At 37.5% G+C, this 16,426-nt stretch overlaps 2 protein-coding genes across 2 annotated transcripts; both read left to right on the top strand.

Moving 5' to 3' along the window:
* The first annotated feature begins 360 nt into the window (after window positions 1–360).
* On the top strand, window positions 361–8,684 carry mtmr9 (myotubularin related protein 9). The gene is made up of 11 exons (XM_020917873.2): window positions 361–411; window positions 737–921; window positions 995–1,103; window positions 1,175–1,300; window positions 1,386–1,559; window positions 1,629–1,846; window positions 2,030–2,191; window positions 2,694–2,835; window positions 3,455–3,675; window positions 3,751–3,902; window positions 7,005–8,684. Exons 2-11 carry the CDS (start codon window positions 740–742, stop codon window positions 7,166–7,168), a joined length of 1,650 nt encoding a protein of 549 aa, XP_020773532.1. The 5' UTR covers window positions 361–411; window positions 737–739; the 3' UTR covers window positions 7,169–8,684.
* Window positions 8,685–10,174: 1,490 nt separating this feature from the next.
* On the top strand, window positions 10,175–14,968 carry tdh (L-threonine dehydrogenase). Its single transcript, XM_020927395.2, is given in 10 exon segments — window positions 10,175–10,330; window positions 11,654–11,848; window positions 12,093–12,135; window positions 12,216–12,286; window positions 12,497–12,646; window positions 12,954–13,126; window positions 13,210–13,300; window positions 13,466–13,735; window positions 14,077–14,150; window positions 14,152–14,968. Coding segments are annotated over 9 exon segments (1,125 nt in total). The 5' UTR covers window positions 10,175–10,330; window positions 11,654–11,661; the 3' UTR covers window positions 14,218–14,968.
* The last annotated feature ends 1,458 nt before the right edge of the window (window positions 14,969–16,426 follow it).

The raw sequence follows: 16,426 nt of genomic DNA, 5'->3' as shown, positions 1-16,426 counted from the left end.
ATGGACCAACCACTGACCTCAAACAAATTGTCAAGTGACGCCATCTAGTGCTCGAAAATTGAATTGGGGTCGAGTTAGCATTTAAAGTAAAATAATAAAATAAACGTATTACTATATAATTCTTTTTACCATATATCTTAATACACGATGGAATATTTTGTTTGTATCTCCAGTGGTTTTCTTGCTTAATAGCTTACTCAGCTACTTAAATATTGTAAACGTTAAAGACAAAACAACTGACTTTGCTTTGCAAATGTTTAAAATGTTATATTTATTTACTTATTTTGAAGACACCGTAGTTCTTGCTTCTAACAGAAAAACGATACACAAAAACAAAAACGTGCAGAATCGTTGTTTCCAGTCGGTGTGTTTTTGTTGACGCACAAGGTTGACCGCTGATATTACGAAAAGGTAATTTGAGCAAATATTCACATTTGTTGAACTAAAAAACACCAGCAGAAGCATTGATTTATGACAATGACGATAACGCGTTTTTCCTGATATATTTGTTTAATGTGAAATTAGTTTATTTTTGTATCCCATTTCCTCTTTTTCTTTCCTCTTTTGCCAGCTAGCGCTACTAGCTTTTTATTTCCTGATTTCGACTCTATCATAGATTTTTGTATGATAATTTACCTTTTCTTACTAATTAAAAGTCTTAAGTTCATAGATGCATTCACGAAAAGTAAATATAAAAATACGTTATTTAGTATTCTGTTGAATTGTTCTAAATTAGAACATGGAGTTTGCGGAGCTAATAAAGACGCCCAGGGTGGACGGAGTTGTCCTGCATCGGCCTTTTCTGCCCACGGTGGAGGGGACCCTGTGTCTCACCGGACACCATCTGATTCTGTCCTCCAGGCAGGACAACACGGAGGAGTTATGGCTTCTCCATTCAAACATCGATGCCATAGAGAAAAGGTGATGCGAGTTATTGACACTGTGGCACATTGTAACACCAGCTGCATTACAATAAAAATGGTCAATCTTTCAGATTTGTGGGTTCACTTGGAAGCGTCATTGTTAAATGCAAAGACTTGAGGATTATAAAGTTGGACATTCCCGGCATGGACGAGTGTTTAAACATTGCCAGTTCTATTGAGGTAAAAGAAAAATAATGGCACTATAGGATCAGTCTTTGCACTAGTTGTCAGTGATAATCTTTGTTTTCCAGGCTTTGTCCACGCTGGATTCAGTATCTTTGATGTACCCTTTTTTTTATCGGCCCATGTTTGAAGTAATTGAGGATGGCTGGAACACTTTTCGCCCTGAGGATGCTTTCAAAGATCTGGAGTCTATGGTACATCAGTGTCTCTAACGTCATATCTCTTTCACACATTAATGAAAACTTTCTTCTCTTACCTAATCTGTGACCCTTTTATTAGACTGATGAATGGAGACTAAGTGATGTCAATAAAGACTTCAGCATCTGTCCATCATACCCACCATTAGTGGCTGTGCCTAAAGATATTGATGATGACACATTAAGGAAAGTTGCAACCTTCCGTCACGGTGGTCGCTTCCCAATACTTAGCTATTACCACAAAAAGAATGGCATGGTAAGGAAAACAATTAAATATACATAATTAATGAAACATGTGTATAATATTCTACTGTCATGTTTGGAGGTGATGATGCGAGCTGGACAGCCTCTAACAGGCACCAATGGAAGACGTTGTAAAGAGGATGAGAAGCTGATCAATGCCACTTTACGTCCTGGTAAACGTGGATATATCATTGACACACGTACCATTAACGTGGCCCAGCAGGCAAAGGCCAAAGGAGGAGGATTTGAATCTGAGGCAAACTACCCACAGTGGAGGAGGATACACAAAGCTGTCGAAAGGTGAGTTGGTATGATTATGGTTTTGTGCTCTGTGCTTATTTAAGTCAAACTAATAATACCACTAATACCACTACTGAATTTAATGCTTACAGCTCTGTCTTTGAAACTACAGTTAGTACAGTATACTTACAAGTATACATTTTTGTTAAAGCTGACCTATGTAGTATTGTGTTTTTCTTCCAGGTCAAATGTGCTGCAAGAGAGCCTGATTAAACTGGTTGAAGCCTGTAATGACCAGACCCACAGCATGGATCGATGGCTGAGCAAGCTGGAAGCCTCAAACTGGCAGACTCATGTCAAGGAGATCCTGACGACAGCTTGTCTGGCTGCCCAATGCATTGATAGGTTGGTTTTACAATAAGCACACAAAAACAAAACTATGTGTACATTGGTCATATTCAGATTGCCACACACACAGGTGGGGGGTAGGAGGCATGTTGTTTTTGTCAGCAATATTAAAAAAGGAAAAATACACAAGATTAAATTGTAAATTATTTTAGTTATTGTGTGCATTACATTGCACATAGATATACATCTACAAAGTTTCTGTATTAATCATGACTTCATTTGGCTAAAATTATCATGTGTTTTGGGTTGAATAATTGTACCACTTTAGGAAGCTGTTAAATTGCTTATACTGACTGAGAACATGCTATTCTTTGTGGTCATTTGACTAGGCCTAATAATTACAGCAATAGTAACCATGAACCTACTACCTACCTACTTTATTAAAAGGCAAATTCTTCCAGAGGTTGAATGACAGAATGATTATTTGTTTATTAGTTTAAACTATACGGTTAACAATGTTGCAGTTTCATACGAACTAAACCTGTATTGTATATTGCAGAGAAGGTGCATCAGTGCTTGTTCACGGCACAGAGGGCACAGACTCAACCCTGCAGGTTACCTCTTTGGCCCAGATCATTCTTGATCCAGCTTCAAGAACCATCCGAGGATTTCAGAATCTGGTGGAGAGAGAGTGGCTCCAGGTAGACTTTGGGGTTTTGCCAAAACTTCCTTTATTTTTGATTATGGACACTTTGTCTTCCTTGTGATGAGCTCTGACTGTTGTCTGACTGTTGTCTGACTGTTGTCTGACTGTAGTGTGATGTGTGAGTGTAACTGTGTGTTAAGCTGCAAGTAGTGAGTCAAAAAAAACAAAAAAAACTAATTTCCCCTTGGGGATAATGAAGTTTATCTTGATCTTGGTTTCTGTAATCATCAGTTAGCTTTCTCGTTTGACTAAGAATTATTATCTGGTTCTAAAACAACCAAAAAAAAAAAAAAGATTAACAGGTACTTGTTGTTTCCTATGACTGCATGAAATACCCGCTCTCTGACAAGTAATTTCAGCAGTCAATCAGATGGTGAGAACTGTATACAACACTGTCCCATTATTAGTAATATTATTTTAGAAAATATACATTATTGATATTTGCAATAGGGAGTAGGGTCTGGCTGATTGGACATGGAAGAGGCAACTCAACAGACAAAAATGATCACCTGTTATATAGCCATGGTCTCCTGAAGAGGCTATTACAGGTTATGCTTAACAAATGAACAATTATCTACAACTGTAATAAATGTTGTGTTTGTTTGATTCCACAGGCTGGTCACCCATTCCAAGTGCGGTGCTCTCAATCGGCCTATTCCAACACTAAATCACGTCAGGAGGCCCCAGTGTTCCTGCTCTTCTTAGACTGTGTGTGGCAGATCCTTCGACAGTTTCCATGCTCCTTTGAATTCAGTGAGAGTTTCTTGGTACTGCTGTTTGAACATGCCTATGCCTCTCAGTTTGGGACCTTCCTTGGCAACTGTGCAGCTGACAGGTACCATAAACATGAACAAAAGGTTTAGTACTCAATAAAACAACACAATCAGCACCTTTTCTGTTTATTTTAAAGAGTAAAGCTGGGTCTGCCAGACAAGACGGTGTCTCTCTGGTCCTGGGTGAACAGGCAGCAGGAGCTCGAGCGACTGACCAACCCACTGTATGAGGCCAACAGTTTAGTGATCTGGCCCTCAGTCGCTCCCCAGAGTCTGCTTTTATGGGAAGGTAAGGTCAACCTGAAATCTCTGCTCTGTGAAATTACATTAAAGAGTAGTATAAGATTATAGGTTTATATGCTCTTTGTTATCATAATGACATTTCCTTTACTTTGTATATTTGTGTAATATTAACTTCGTTCCGCCTCTGCTGGGATTTTTGTAATTACCCATTAGATTAAATGTTTTAGTATGGTTTTATGCAGATTTTACATTGATAATATTTTCTGAAAGCATACTGGTGTTGTAAAAGGCTCTGTAAGTAAACACTGATTGATTACAAACTCATTAAATTATAGATAAAACATTACAGAAATTAACCATTAGAGGGCACTGTTGTCCACAATAACATCCTCTTACTGCTGCTGAACCTAAATGACATACTAAATTTGTATCATTATCTGTTTTCATTTACTTCCTACATAAGGAAATCATACTCATTTTTTTATTTTTATTTTTCTTATTTTACATAATCCAATTCTGATTACTCATAGTTAATATTATATAACTCTTAATATAACAATACATTGTATAATTATAATAAAATATAAGTAGTGCAGTAGTGCAGTTTGAACAACCCGTACATTCAAATTATAGCTCTATGACAGGATGCATACCCGGCCTCTCTGGTATCTACTCCTTTCTAGTACATTTACGTAGACTGGTGTTTGTGACCATACTGTTATATTTGCCTTTCTTACTTGAGAATGAAAGGATTTTTTGAGTTAGGGATTGAGAGGGTATTCAGTGCTCTGGGCACATTATATAAAATGATGAGAAAAGAACTCTGGATATTGTGCACTGTCCTATTTCTCTCCTCTTTATGTCCATGGGAGTGCAACCTAAGCTTCATCTCACGGTGTGGAAACTCTCCCACTGCGGTTCCCTGTATGATGTAACAGAAATCAGAGCGGGCCACTCCTTCAAGAAATAAGCTCCAATTCAGAGAAGAAGAAATAATGTGTTGGTCTGAATTAGCACTTTTGAACACTGCCAGTCATGAGTATAAACAATAATATTGACATAATTTGACAATCAGGGATACTCTATGTCAATATCACCGAAAGAGGGAAAGATAGATAATACAATAGATGCCCTGTAGCTGCGTGCTGTAACAGTAAATTTTTACATGGAAACTATGAAATTGTCCGAATATGTTGCCAGTTTGACTTTTTATTGATTTGTACGGGAAACTATAACTTCAGATTTTCCAGTCTTGTACATATTCTTGGTTTAAACAAAATTACTTTTGATACCTTATTCCCATTTAGTTTTTATTTTTTACAGACTTTTGTCCACTAGTATATAGTTTCAAATATCAAATAAATACACCTAATTTATTTTCAAGGTGAACCATGATTCCCCTTATACTGTATTTGTGTCTGTAATAATTTTAGATCTACATGTAATGATAAATGCTTGTTTAAATTTTTTGTAAATTTCTGAAATGCAGGATAAATTCCAGTTTTAATAATTTTTGTATTCAGTGTTGTTATATCCTCCTGACTACCCGTAGTTCATTTTTGTCCTCTCTAGTGGACATTTCTTTACTAAAATATTTCCAACCCCCTGCGCATTACCTAACCCACTCCCTCTGTGATTTAAAGAGGACATTCAAAGCTTTCAAATGATACCAAATTTATAAGGGTGGAGCTTTGAAAAGATCCTCCTCCTTTTCAAGAAAAATGGCTGCCATCAACACAACCACATTTTATGGAAAAAAGAACAGTAAGCGGTATACCTTTTTTATTAAGCAAATTTTGGATCAAAGTTGCATTGTTATATTTTTATGAATGTCTAATGAACACATTAAAACCATTTTTAAAGTAAAGTAACAATATTTTACAATGAAATTTGAGTGTTTAACAAATGTCCTCCAAAGTGGACATTTGGAGTCATTTATTTATTTTTTTCCAATTTGAAGGAATTGGTTCTAGGTCAGAGGCAGAGAAAATATTACTACAAAATGTGGTAGAAAACTCAGATATTGAGTTGTCTGATGATGATGACCAGGATCCATTGTTTGAGGGAGAGGCTGAGGAATCAGAGAGCTCTGAGGATGAGGATGAGGTTGAGGAAGAAGAGACAGTGTCCAGTCGCTGTCCGCTCTGGAGCAAGACTACAGTGTACATCTTGATCTTGTACTCTCTTAGTATTATGTATTTTACAATGTATTTTATATATTTAGTTCATTCAAATCATTTTGCAAAAAAAACTATTCAGAATAATTCAATTTTGTAATAGTTTACTATAACAATCTTTCACCTTTAAAAAGAAAAAACTGACATTTTTTATTGTTTTCCTTAAGATTTAACCCCCAACTGGATCATCTTCCAATTATTCTAAGCAGTGATGCCACAACATGCCAAAACTGGACCCCACTTTGTTATTTTGAACAGTACATTGATGACTCTGTGTTTGAAAAAATTGCTATGTGCACAAACCAACGTGAAGTCCTTCATTCTGGAACATCACTAAACACTACCCCTGGAGAGTTGAAGACTTTCTTTGGGTGCTCCATTTACTTAGCCTGTTTGGGTTATCCAAACATTCAAATGTATTGGGCTTCAAAGACACTATGGAGCGCTACATCTTGCAAAAATGGTGGATGAACCACATGCATCAAGGTGTCGTAGATCTGGCTGTAACAGCAAAACCTATGTGATGTGCACTAAGTGTCAAGTCTTTCTGTGTGTTTCAAAAAAGGGGAATTGCTTCCTCAAATATCACACAAAGTAAACCAGAAAAAGTTAAAAGTGCAATGTTCCAAAATAAATGCACTACGCATCTGTATTGAGGTTGTTGAGGTACATAAATCCTGAGTTCACTTACTCTCTATGGAATTGAATTCTATGGAAATTGTTAAATTTGTACATCAATAAAGTTCTGATGTCCGCTATAGTGGACATGCTGTATTTTTCAAATAAAAACTTGAAAAAGAAAAAAAAAGTTTTCAGTATAGTCACTGTCTTCTAAATAACTGGGGAAACTAAAAATACATTTTTTTCTCTGGTTGTCAGGAGGATATCACCTTCTTCCCTATCTGGTAGAATTTCTTTGGAAATACATTCATCTATTGTTAATCTGTCTATATTAATCATGATTTTTCTAGGAGTGTTTCTTCGCTGGAACCGCTCCTCCAAGTGTCTGGATGAGGCGTATGAAGAAATGGTTCATATCATAGAGTACAACAAGGAGCTGCAGAACAAAGTGAACAGCCTCCGCAGGCAGCTGGCTCAACTGGAGACCGAGGACCCACTGCTGCAGTCACCATAAATGGGTAACATTGACAAAAGTATGCCCCAAGAAGAAGGTGATGGGTTGAACTGTCAAAAATAAAAAGGTGTTCATGAATTTTCCTTTAAAGAAGACATATTATGCACTATAGAGATTTTTAAAGAGTAATATTGATCTAAAACAAAGAAACATGTCCACTGACTTCTGATTGACAACTGTGGTGCTGATTTCCACCAACCCCTTTTCCACTGTAAATGTCATCTCAGCTAAGTACTGTGCTGCTTGGAGGTTAGGTAAAACGCAATTTCTTTAAGCAATGGTGTCTTGAATGCAGGAGAATACACATTATTTAAACATGCATGAAACACTCTAAATCACTGAAAATAAATCTTTGAGTGGGTAAATTAAAAGGAAAAGCAATCCAAACAGTGTTCTCGTAAAGAACAGTTTTACATAATATGTCTTTCTTAAAACTCTGTGGGTTTGTCTATTGTACAGCGTCTTGCACTTGGATTTTGTTTATTAAACAGCTACATATGCACTCCACTCCCCCTGCCAAATGCCGTGTCTCCGTGGAAACATAATATAGGATCCATAAGGCCAGTCACGATGCAATGATATGTGTAGGCAGAGTCACCACCTACTCAACTGTATTTGCTTATATAAATTCATAGGACCAAATGTGTATCACTTACGTTATATGTTTCTGTTACTATTAAAAATACTAGAATATCAATATAATTACACAAAGGGAGGGGGTTTGGACAAATGGGTAGTATATTCAGCAAAAATATGGGTATATGGGTGAAGCTTGTGTGTCTTCAAAGGTTCTAAACCCAAAAAATGATTAAAAAATAATGTTTGAAGGAAACCACATCTAAATTGCACAGACATATCTCTGTCCTGACATTTTGTGAAATCAAAATGTGATACCTTTTTGTAACTAATACAGTAGATGCTCATATTGCACTGTATCATAAAAACTAATAATACATGTGTTTTACTCCAGCATTTTAAGGGTTTAAGTATAATTTTAAGAGCAGATTCAACAATACCATCCTAAAGATGATTCATTAACTTGAATCAGTGGTAATTATAGTGATCTAACCCATATAAGAAACTCATTTTGGTATGAGCATATGAAGGACTGGTACTTCATTATTGAGCACTTTATTACACAAACTTGAAAATAACTGGTGATTGTAAGTGTGCTGGTTTAGCCTCTTATGCCCGAAGTTCCTGAGTTTTCTCAATGGAAACATTCACACTAATCTGTAATCCGACTGTCGCTATTACACTAACAGCTTTATTGATTGCAAGTTTACTTGCTCTTACTTTGTAAGAGCTCTGTAAGTATCACTGGAAATACTGCTGTATTTTCATAGTCTGAACATCTCGTTTACTTAATTATGACAATGAGCTTGCAGGTGTCTTTTTCAATTTGCCACTTTGGTTTTGCCTTAAAATATGTGACATATGAATGGCATCACTATCTATTGATGTTGTAATTGCTTTGAAAATACAATGCACATTAAACACATTCTTATGCAACCAACTTCAGCTGTTTGTTTTTTTTCCCCCCTCCCATTTATTTTCTCAATCATGACTTTTCACTGAAACTGATGAAACTCCCAGAACTTGTTGAGCAGTCTGCATTTCTTACATTTTTGGTTGACATCTATCAGTATCCATATGTAACAGTTTATGGTGGGGTGGTTGCTTCTTTTTCACCAGTGGTACAGGGTGCTGACTTTCCCCATACCTTGACCCCTTATGGTATGCTATAGCCTCAGTAAGCAACACCTCGGCATGTAAGACAAATATGCTTGGGTGTCATAGCGCGAGATCTGGTGAGGTCGGAGTGAAATAAATAGCCAGTATCAGGTGCAGCATTGGAGCAGCATGTGATTGCAGTAGTGTTTACAAAGCCAGAGTTTAGCCATCATCTCTTCTTCCCATTAACAAGATGACACATGTCCTTCCAGAACAGAGGCTGGAGGAGTTGCTGACACATTTTGCAAACAGAAAAATCCCCTTGAAAAACCCTTTTTGTGTAGTTTTAGTTTTGTTACTTTATGCAAACAAACTTGAGACTGTGTTTCCTTCTTGACTGTGTTTCCTTACGTTCTTGGTGCTATTGTGTGGTTTTATTACTCTTCTTTGATCTTGATATTAGAGCATGTTGATTTTATTTATCATTTGTATGTATGCCAGCTTACTTATTACCTTGTTTTGAAACCCTTTCAAGGTGATGACATCAGAAGGGGTGTGTGCGCTTCTACCACTCAGGGCCCACCACCGCCGGAGACCAATCTCTCTTTTCACTGTTGTCACATTTGGGCCCTGTTTTGACCCCTGTATTGGCCCCACTCTATCTACAGCAAACACTGCACACATTTCAAAGTCAAACAGCTCACATCCTACCTCTGCTTGGGTAAACACAAGTGGCATATGGTACGGTGAAGAAGCTGAATACTTAAAAGCTCACGCCACTGCTCATGGCACTGAGGTCTTCAGTTGAAAAGGTTCACTGACTGTGACCCCTATGGCACGTGAGTTCATCTAGTTCAGCAGGTCAGCCTCAGTGTGTTACAGGATTTACATTTCACCATGGTAACCTACATCAACTGTTATGTGATAATATAATGCAATCTTTAAAATGTTTGTTGAATGAATTTTCAACTTTATTTGGTTATATCTAATTCTTGGCACGAAATGCCAAGTATGTTTTGATTATTAATAAGCTATTAATACAGGCTGTTAAGTTTCTTTCACTATTAGACAGAACATTTATTAATAAGTAGACAATGTGTTCTTTCACTACTTAATAATGATTAGTTTATATTATGTTGTTAATATTATCATTGTTAATATGATGTTATTCTAAACTTTAAAAATAGCTTAAACTCAGCAGCTTTCTTGAGCGCAGGGAGCACACGGAGAAAGCCGGGGGAGCTACAAAGAGCCGGCTGTCTGCGCCCGAGGGGACGTCACACGCGGGCGTGGCCAATCAGCAAAGACCGCACCTTCGAGCAGCCACCAATCGCGTGAGGACGCCGGTTTCCTCCAGAAACAGATTGCAGCCAATATATAGCCCTCAAACAGAGCTGACGCAATACTGGAAGAATATAACACAGAGTGAGCATCACTATACACGCGCTCAGGGAGGATTTATTTAACTGTGTATTTTACATTGAACCGGTAAGTAAGCCTACTGCGTCCTTATTTATTGTAGGTCCCGTAATAATTAACATGTTGACAGCTGAGATGTTAATAACTTGATCAGTAATTGTATATGAAGTAATTCAGTTTTAATTTATTCATTACCCACATGGTAGCAGTTTGCTTTTTTACAGTATAAACTACAGTATTAGGCCTATACCCTTTCGATTTAGTTAAAAAATCGTCGTTAAGTGAGCTTTTGTACTCATATCTTTCTTAACAGAATTTTGACCACCATACCTATTAATCTGTTAGTGGGTGTTATTCTCTTTTATCACTAATATGTGACTAATATGTGATTTATTAGATTTATCACAAATTTATATTCTCATTGTGTTTTCAGTATTGAGGACATTAGGCCTATAATCTATACAGTTAACACCGATATGATTGCATTACATTTAAACCACTTGTGGAGGAAGGTGGGGGCATCTTTAGAACTAACTAGTGACGCACCGTGCACAGCCAAAGAAGGAGGATATACATCATACTGGTACCCCTTATATAACTGACTGTACCCTCGTGCGTAAAACACCGTGGCTCAGTGGAGCGCGTTAAGATGGGAACACATCAAAACAGGTGTTGAGCTACTCAGCCTAAATGAAACGTTAAAGTAATTTACTCTATTAGTTGTTAGTTGTTAGTGGTAAACGTGTCGCTGTGGTTGTCAGTCATCCTGAGCTTGGCAGTGTTGTCGTTTGCATTGTGTGACATACGCCCTCGGGTCCTGATTGGCCTCTTCGTAAAGGCAGGGCAGTATAAATACTCTCAAGTTACTCTCCCCCTTCCTTTTTGGGGACCTCTGCACTCTCTCGGTAAGTAGCTCACGCACACTACTGAATTTGATCCGAGGCAAAGGATAGGCGCGAGGAGAGAGAGAGGAAAACTTGGGTTACTTCTAATCCCTCTTTAAGACAGTTAGTTTATGTTGGCGTCAAATGATGTGTTAAATTGTGGTCATATGATGTTGGTGTCTAAAGTCTAATATGGGATACTGTCCAGCTTCTTTAGCGCGTTTGTGTTGCCGTTGCCATGTCGCCCCAGCGTCCTGACTGAGCGTCTCTAGTTTATTTTCGTATCTCTGTCGATGTGTCTGTAGCCCACCACACTGTGTGTTAACCTTAAAAAGTTTTGAGGTGCACTTTTTTATTGTTAGCTAAAATCTTAAAACTTAATGGTGTTAAACCTTGCTCTTTGATTTCACTGAATCTTCTTATCATTTTTTTTTTATAAAGAGCAATATCAAATGTTACTTGAGAGTGAACTGAAGTGTTAATGACAGTACCCTATGTTTGCTTGTAGATACCAGTATGCCTGTGATCAGAAGCCTCAGCAGAGTGGCCAAGCAGGCCCTGCTCAGCTCCCCGGCCTGTGGCTGTCAGCCTCTGACCATTGCAGTTCGAAACCTCAGTTTCTCCCCTCGCCAGGTGACTTCTGATGCCAGCTTTCACTCTGTGTCCTTCTCAGAGACTGACCATCCAAAGGTGCTCATTACAGGTAAGATGTAGGCGTAACAAATGTTATGAGCTGGTACACAGCTGGTCCCTCATTCAGATGTAACTTATTAATCAACTGAGAGCCCAAAGCCAAATGAGAAAACAAAGCGGGCGTTTGGGCTTTGACCTTTTTTCTTAATGCCCACTCTCCCCCTCTTGAGTCTCCATAGAAACCAGTGGAGGAGATAATTATTTGGTGCTGCTTTACTGCATGTCCTGTGCTGACTCCAGTTCTCTCTTTGCAGGTGGCCTGGGACAACTTGGGGTTGGACTGGCTAAACTCTTGAGGTAAATAATGATACTGTCATAACTCATTTACAATTAGAAACTCTTGTTTCTTGTTTTGACATTGATGTTTTCATTTTCAGAAAAAGGTATGGGAAGAATAATGTAATTCTGTCAGACATCAGGAAACCCCCAAGCAACGTCTTTCACAGTGGTGAGTCCGAAATCTAAATATATACTATTTGTACTGTGTTTGGTTAAATAGAAACATTAAGTATTTTTTTGCATATCACAACAAAATCCTAATTATTTGGTAATGAATGGTTATTATTATTATGATTATTGTCAAATGTCAAAGACAAAAAAAATGTCCCAAGAATGATCACACAGTGCTGCCATTGACTTCTGTTTTTCTTTTTTTCAGGGCCTTTTATCTATTCTGATATTCTGGACTACAAAAACCTGCGTGAAATAGTGGTGAACAACCGCATCACATGGCTGGTTCATTACAGTGCCCTGCTCAGTGCTGTGGGTGAAGCCAATGTGGCTTTGGCTCGCTCTGTCAACATCACTGGTAAGTAAAAACATATATATATATATATATATATATATATATATATATATATATATATATATATATATATATATATATATATATATATATATATATATATATATATATGTATGTATATATGTATGTATATATGTATGTATGTATATATATATATATAGTATTATGTATGTGTGTATATATATATATATATATATATATATATATATACACACACACACAACATATATATGATACATATAGATACATATAGATATAGATGGATAGATACATAGATATATAGGTAGAGATAATATTATTTGTTTTTTAGGACTGCACAACATTTTGGACATTGCTGCTGAACATGGCCTGCGCCTCTTTGTGCCGAGCACCATTGGAGCTTTTGGACCCACCTCTCCCCGTAACCCCACCCCCGACCTCTGTGTACAGAGGCCACGCACCATCTACGGAGTCTCCAAAGTGCACGCTGAGCTCATGGGAGAGGTACATTTTTATTATCTCCCATTTACCTCCCTTTTAGTACCTTTATATCTTACTTGGACTAAAATATATATATATATTTACAGTACTACCACCACCGCTATGGCCTGGACTTCCGTTGCCTGCGTTACCCAGGGATCATCTCTGCTGACTCCATGCCGGGCGGAGGCACGACAGGTGTGAAAGATAAAATCTTATACTTGTGCCGGAGGTTTAGATTTTATTGGATGCCTATTTCTGTATTTCTGCGTCATTATGTCACAAGTTCATGCTATATTTACTTAATGCATGCTCTGTTTATGTTCTGCACCTGTTTATTTCTTATTTAATGTTTGTTTTCAGACTATGCTGTGCAAATTTTTCACGATGCAATCAAATCCGGTAAATTTGAATGCAACCTGAGACCAGACACGCGGCTGCCCATGATGTACATTGACGACTGCCTGAGAGCCACTCTGGAGATAATGGAGGCCCCAGCAGACACTCTGAGCATGAGGACATACAACATCAATGCCATGAGCTTCACCCCTGAGGAGCTGGCCCAGGAGCTGCAAAAACAGATGCCTGAACTAGAGGTCACATATGATGTGGACCCTGTCCGGCAAGCTATTGGTGAGTGCCTTTGTCTGTTATACCATCTGAAGATGATAGAGATTCTTAGAAATATATTTCTAATTTGTATCAGCACTTTACTGTATCATTGTTATTGTGGTTTCCTACAATTTCAACTTGGCCGTGTACACTGCAAACAGTGGCCACTTAGTTGCATTTTTCTTTTTTATGCACCACTATTTTATGATCTAATTTTGCATGTTTTATTACTATTTTATTTAAAACATTAGCAGCTGATGAGATAGTGTTTAAACATCATATGATACCAACAATTAAAACATATTTATGCATGGTTGTAATAACACCCAGAAACTTAAGTCTTGTTTTTCTCGTCTTTCCAGCTGACAGTTGGCCAATGAACTTTGATGACTCCAATGCACGAAATGACTGGGGCTGGAAACATGACTACGACCTCCCAGGAGCTGGTGCAGACCATGCTCAACTTCTTTGCAGCAGAAAGATGCATGGCTCAAATCAACTGAGTTCAAACTGGTCCTTCTGAGAGTTGTACATATGTAAAGACTGACCAAAGAGAATAGATAAAATGGCCTGTACATAGTGGTTCATTTACGCCTCTGCGTAATGGACTCTTGCCTGCTGTGTCACCAGAATGTAATGGTCAAAATGGGGTAGAAACTTGACAAATTTTTGTCAGTTTAGCAGTGTTTTTGCACTCTTTTACCCCTGTGTCTCGCTTCAGAGTTGGGTGAGTCGAAATCTGTCACCAGTCTTATCAGTGGCGTCAATGTGACTTACAATGCTGTTAAAAGGAGGTTACAGGGGAACTCAAAAACAATCAGAAAGAGTATTGTCATTCATTCCTAAACTTCTTGAATGGAGTCATAAATTGATATGCAAAATGTCACCTTTGATGCACTTTAGATCATTTTGCAGCATCTTGTTTCAGGCAAAAATCTGCAGCTTGTGCGGTTTCTGACACAGTGCATCTGTATGTATGAGAAGTGCAGAGCAAAAATTCTTCTCTTTATTCCATGTTTTTATTTATTCTGTCTGTCTGATATGTGTGGGGCATTTTCTGAGCTGTAATGCCCCTGTCTGTTTTTGTTATTTGAAGGTTTTCATGTGAACTTATTTGAAAGCGAAATGAGAACGTGACCTTAATGTCAATCTACAATCAGCCACTCTGTCTTCATCATTCTGTGTTAAGAATGCATTTAAATTTTGGCAGGTTTGGAATCTCAAGCTTTGACAATAAAACCTTTTTGAACTATCTATACTTTAAGAGTTTTAACACTTTTATAACTTCTGTAGTTCTCATTCTGTTTAGCACACCACATGCAGTTAAATGATGACCTTGATAAAAAAAACACAAAAATGACAACATATAACATGATGAATAGTAATATCAGCATTAACCCAAAACATGCTACAGGTCTCCAGAACAGTTGATAGTCAAGGTCAGTTAAATACAATCAATCAATGAACCTGTCCAGGGACGACAGGTGGAAATTAGCACTGATGCTACAACCTGATGTACAATGCATCTCTCCTGTCAAGGTTAATGCGAAAATTGTGCGCTGTCCCTGTCTCAAATAAATAAATAAATAAAAAAGTAGCATCAACAGTTCTTTTAGATTATTAATTGTGATGGTGACAATAGTTTGAAAAAGTTAGTCTTGCATACAGTATTTTTTGTTTTTCTATTCAAATCAAAATTTATGTTTCTTTCAACTTAACAATACATTTCCTAATTATGGAAAATACTCTGAAATACTTGAACACCCATGCCGGGAAGTCTGGCATTTCACAACAGCGAACCAAAAGTGACACACTGCAGTAAATTCTCAAGTGGGAAAGTGCATACATATAGCCTACATACTGGGTCAACAGGGACATGGTTAACAGGATCAGGGTCGTCCTCTCATCCTTTTTTGGTTTATATGAGTATTTTCAGGCTGAAACATCGTAAAACTAACTTAAAATCCTTTGCGATGAATGAAGATCGCTGAGCTAAGCAAATCAATATAAATGAACTCACACAGCCCAGTTTCGGTAAGCAGAGACCATAGCCAAAAACGTCAGTAGTGTCCTTCACATCACGCCTGAAATCCTTTGTGCAATTTATTTTGTCCGTTCAGTGACCCTTTTTCTCATTTAGGCTGTATTTTTTAACTACATTATGCAGTGATAAATCTTGGCATTCAAATGTGAGCATAAATGCGAAATTCAAACGAGTGTAAGAAGCAAGTGCACATCTTTAAATCAATATGCTTTTAAATGAAACGTGATGGGAAAATTGCACAACTGTACCAAGGACATGTACATCTAGGTCCTTGTTGACATTTGTTTTTTGCGAAGCGTCATCTGATCTAAGTCACCAGAGCGTGGAAGCATGGGGACGTGAAAAGTACCAAAATGTGTTGAGAATTGAGTTTCCAGGTCTCATATTGATGGTAAATAATGTTCTGTCTCTCTTTATAATTCTTGGGCTACTAGTTTTTCCTCCAACACTCTGCATGCCTTCATCTCAATGATACTGGTTAACAAATGCATGACAGTGAAACTGCAGGTGCACTTTAAACAATGGATAAACCATGTTATATGCTATATTTAACATGTTTTGTCTGAGGTCTACAGTGTTCATTTCTTGCTTATTATATTATCTTTTACAGTTATTATGTAAATGTTTGTGTTGCAGTTTAACATACATTTTCTAGTTATATCAGTTGG

The sequence above is a fragment of the Boleophthalmus pectinirostris genome, unplaced genomic scaffold, assembly GCF_026225935.1.
Source record: "Boleophthalmus pectinirostris isolate CB_2022bp ecotype Guang Dong unplaced genomic scaffold, ASM2622593v1 HiC_scaffold_13, whole genome shotgun sequence".
NCBI lineage: Eukaryota > Metazoa > Chordata > Actinopteri > Gobiiformes > Gobiidae > Boleophthalmus > Boleophthalmus pectinirostris.
This window is presented reverse-complemented; position numbering and strand designations above follow the sequence as displayed.

Bases quoted from the DNA above. Each gene is read 5' to 3' on its own strand.
- mtmr9 (XM_020917873.2), top strand. From the start codon at position 740: ATGGAGTTTGCGGAGCTAATAAAGACGCCCAGGGTGGACGGAGTTGTC. The intron at 1,847-2,029 runs GTGAGTTGGTAT...TTTTTCTTCCAG, and splicing joins ATACACAAAGCTGTCGAAAG to GTCAAATGTGCTGCAAGAGA. The intron at 3,903-7,004 runs GTAAGGTCAACC...TGATTTTTCTAG, and splicing joins GAGTCTGCTTTTATGGGAAG to GAGTGTTTCTTCGCTGGAAC.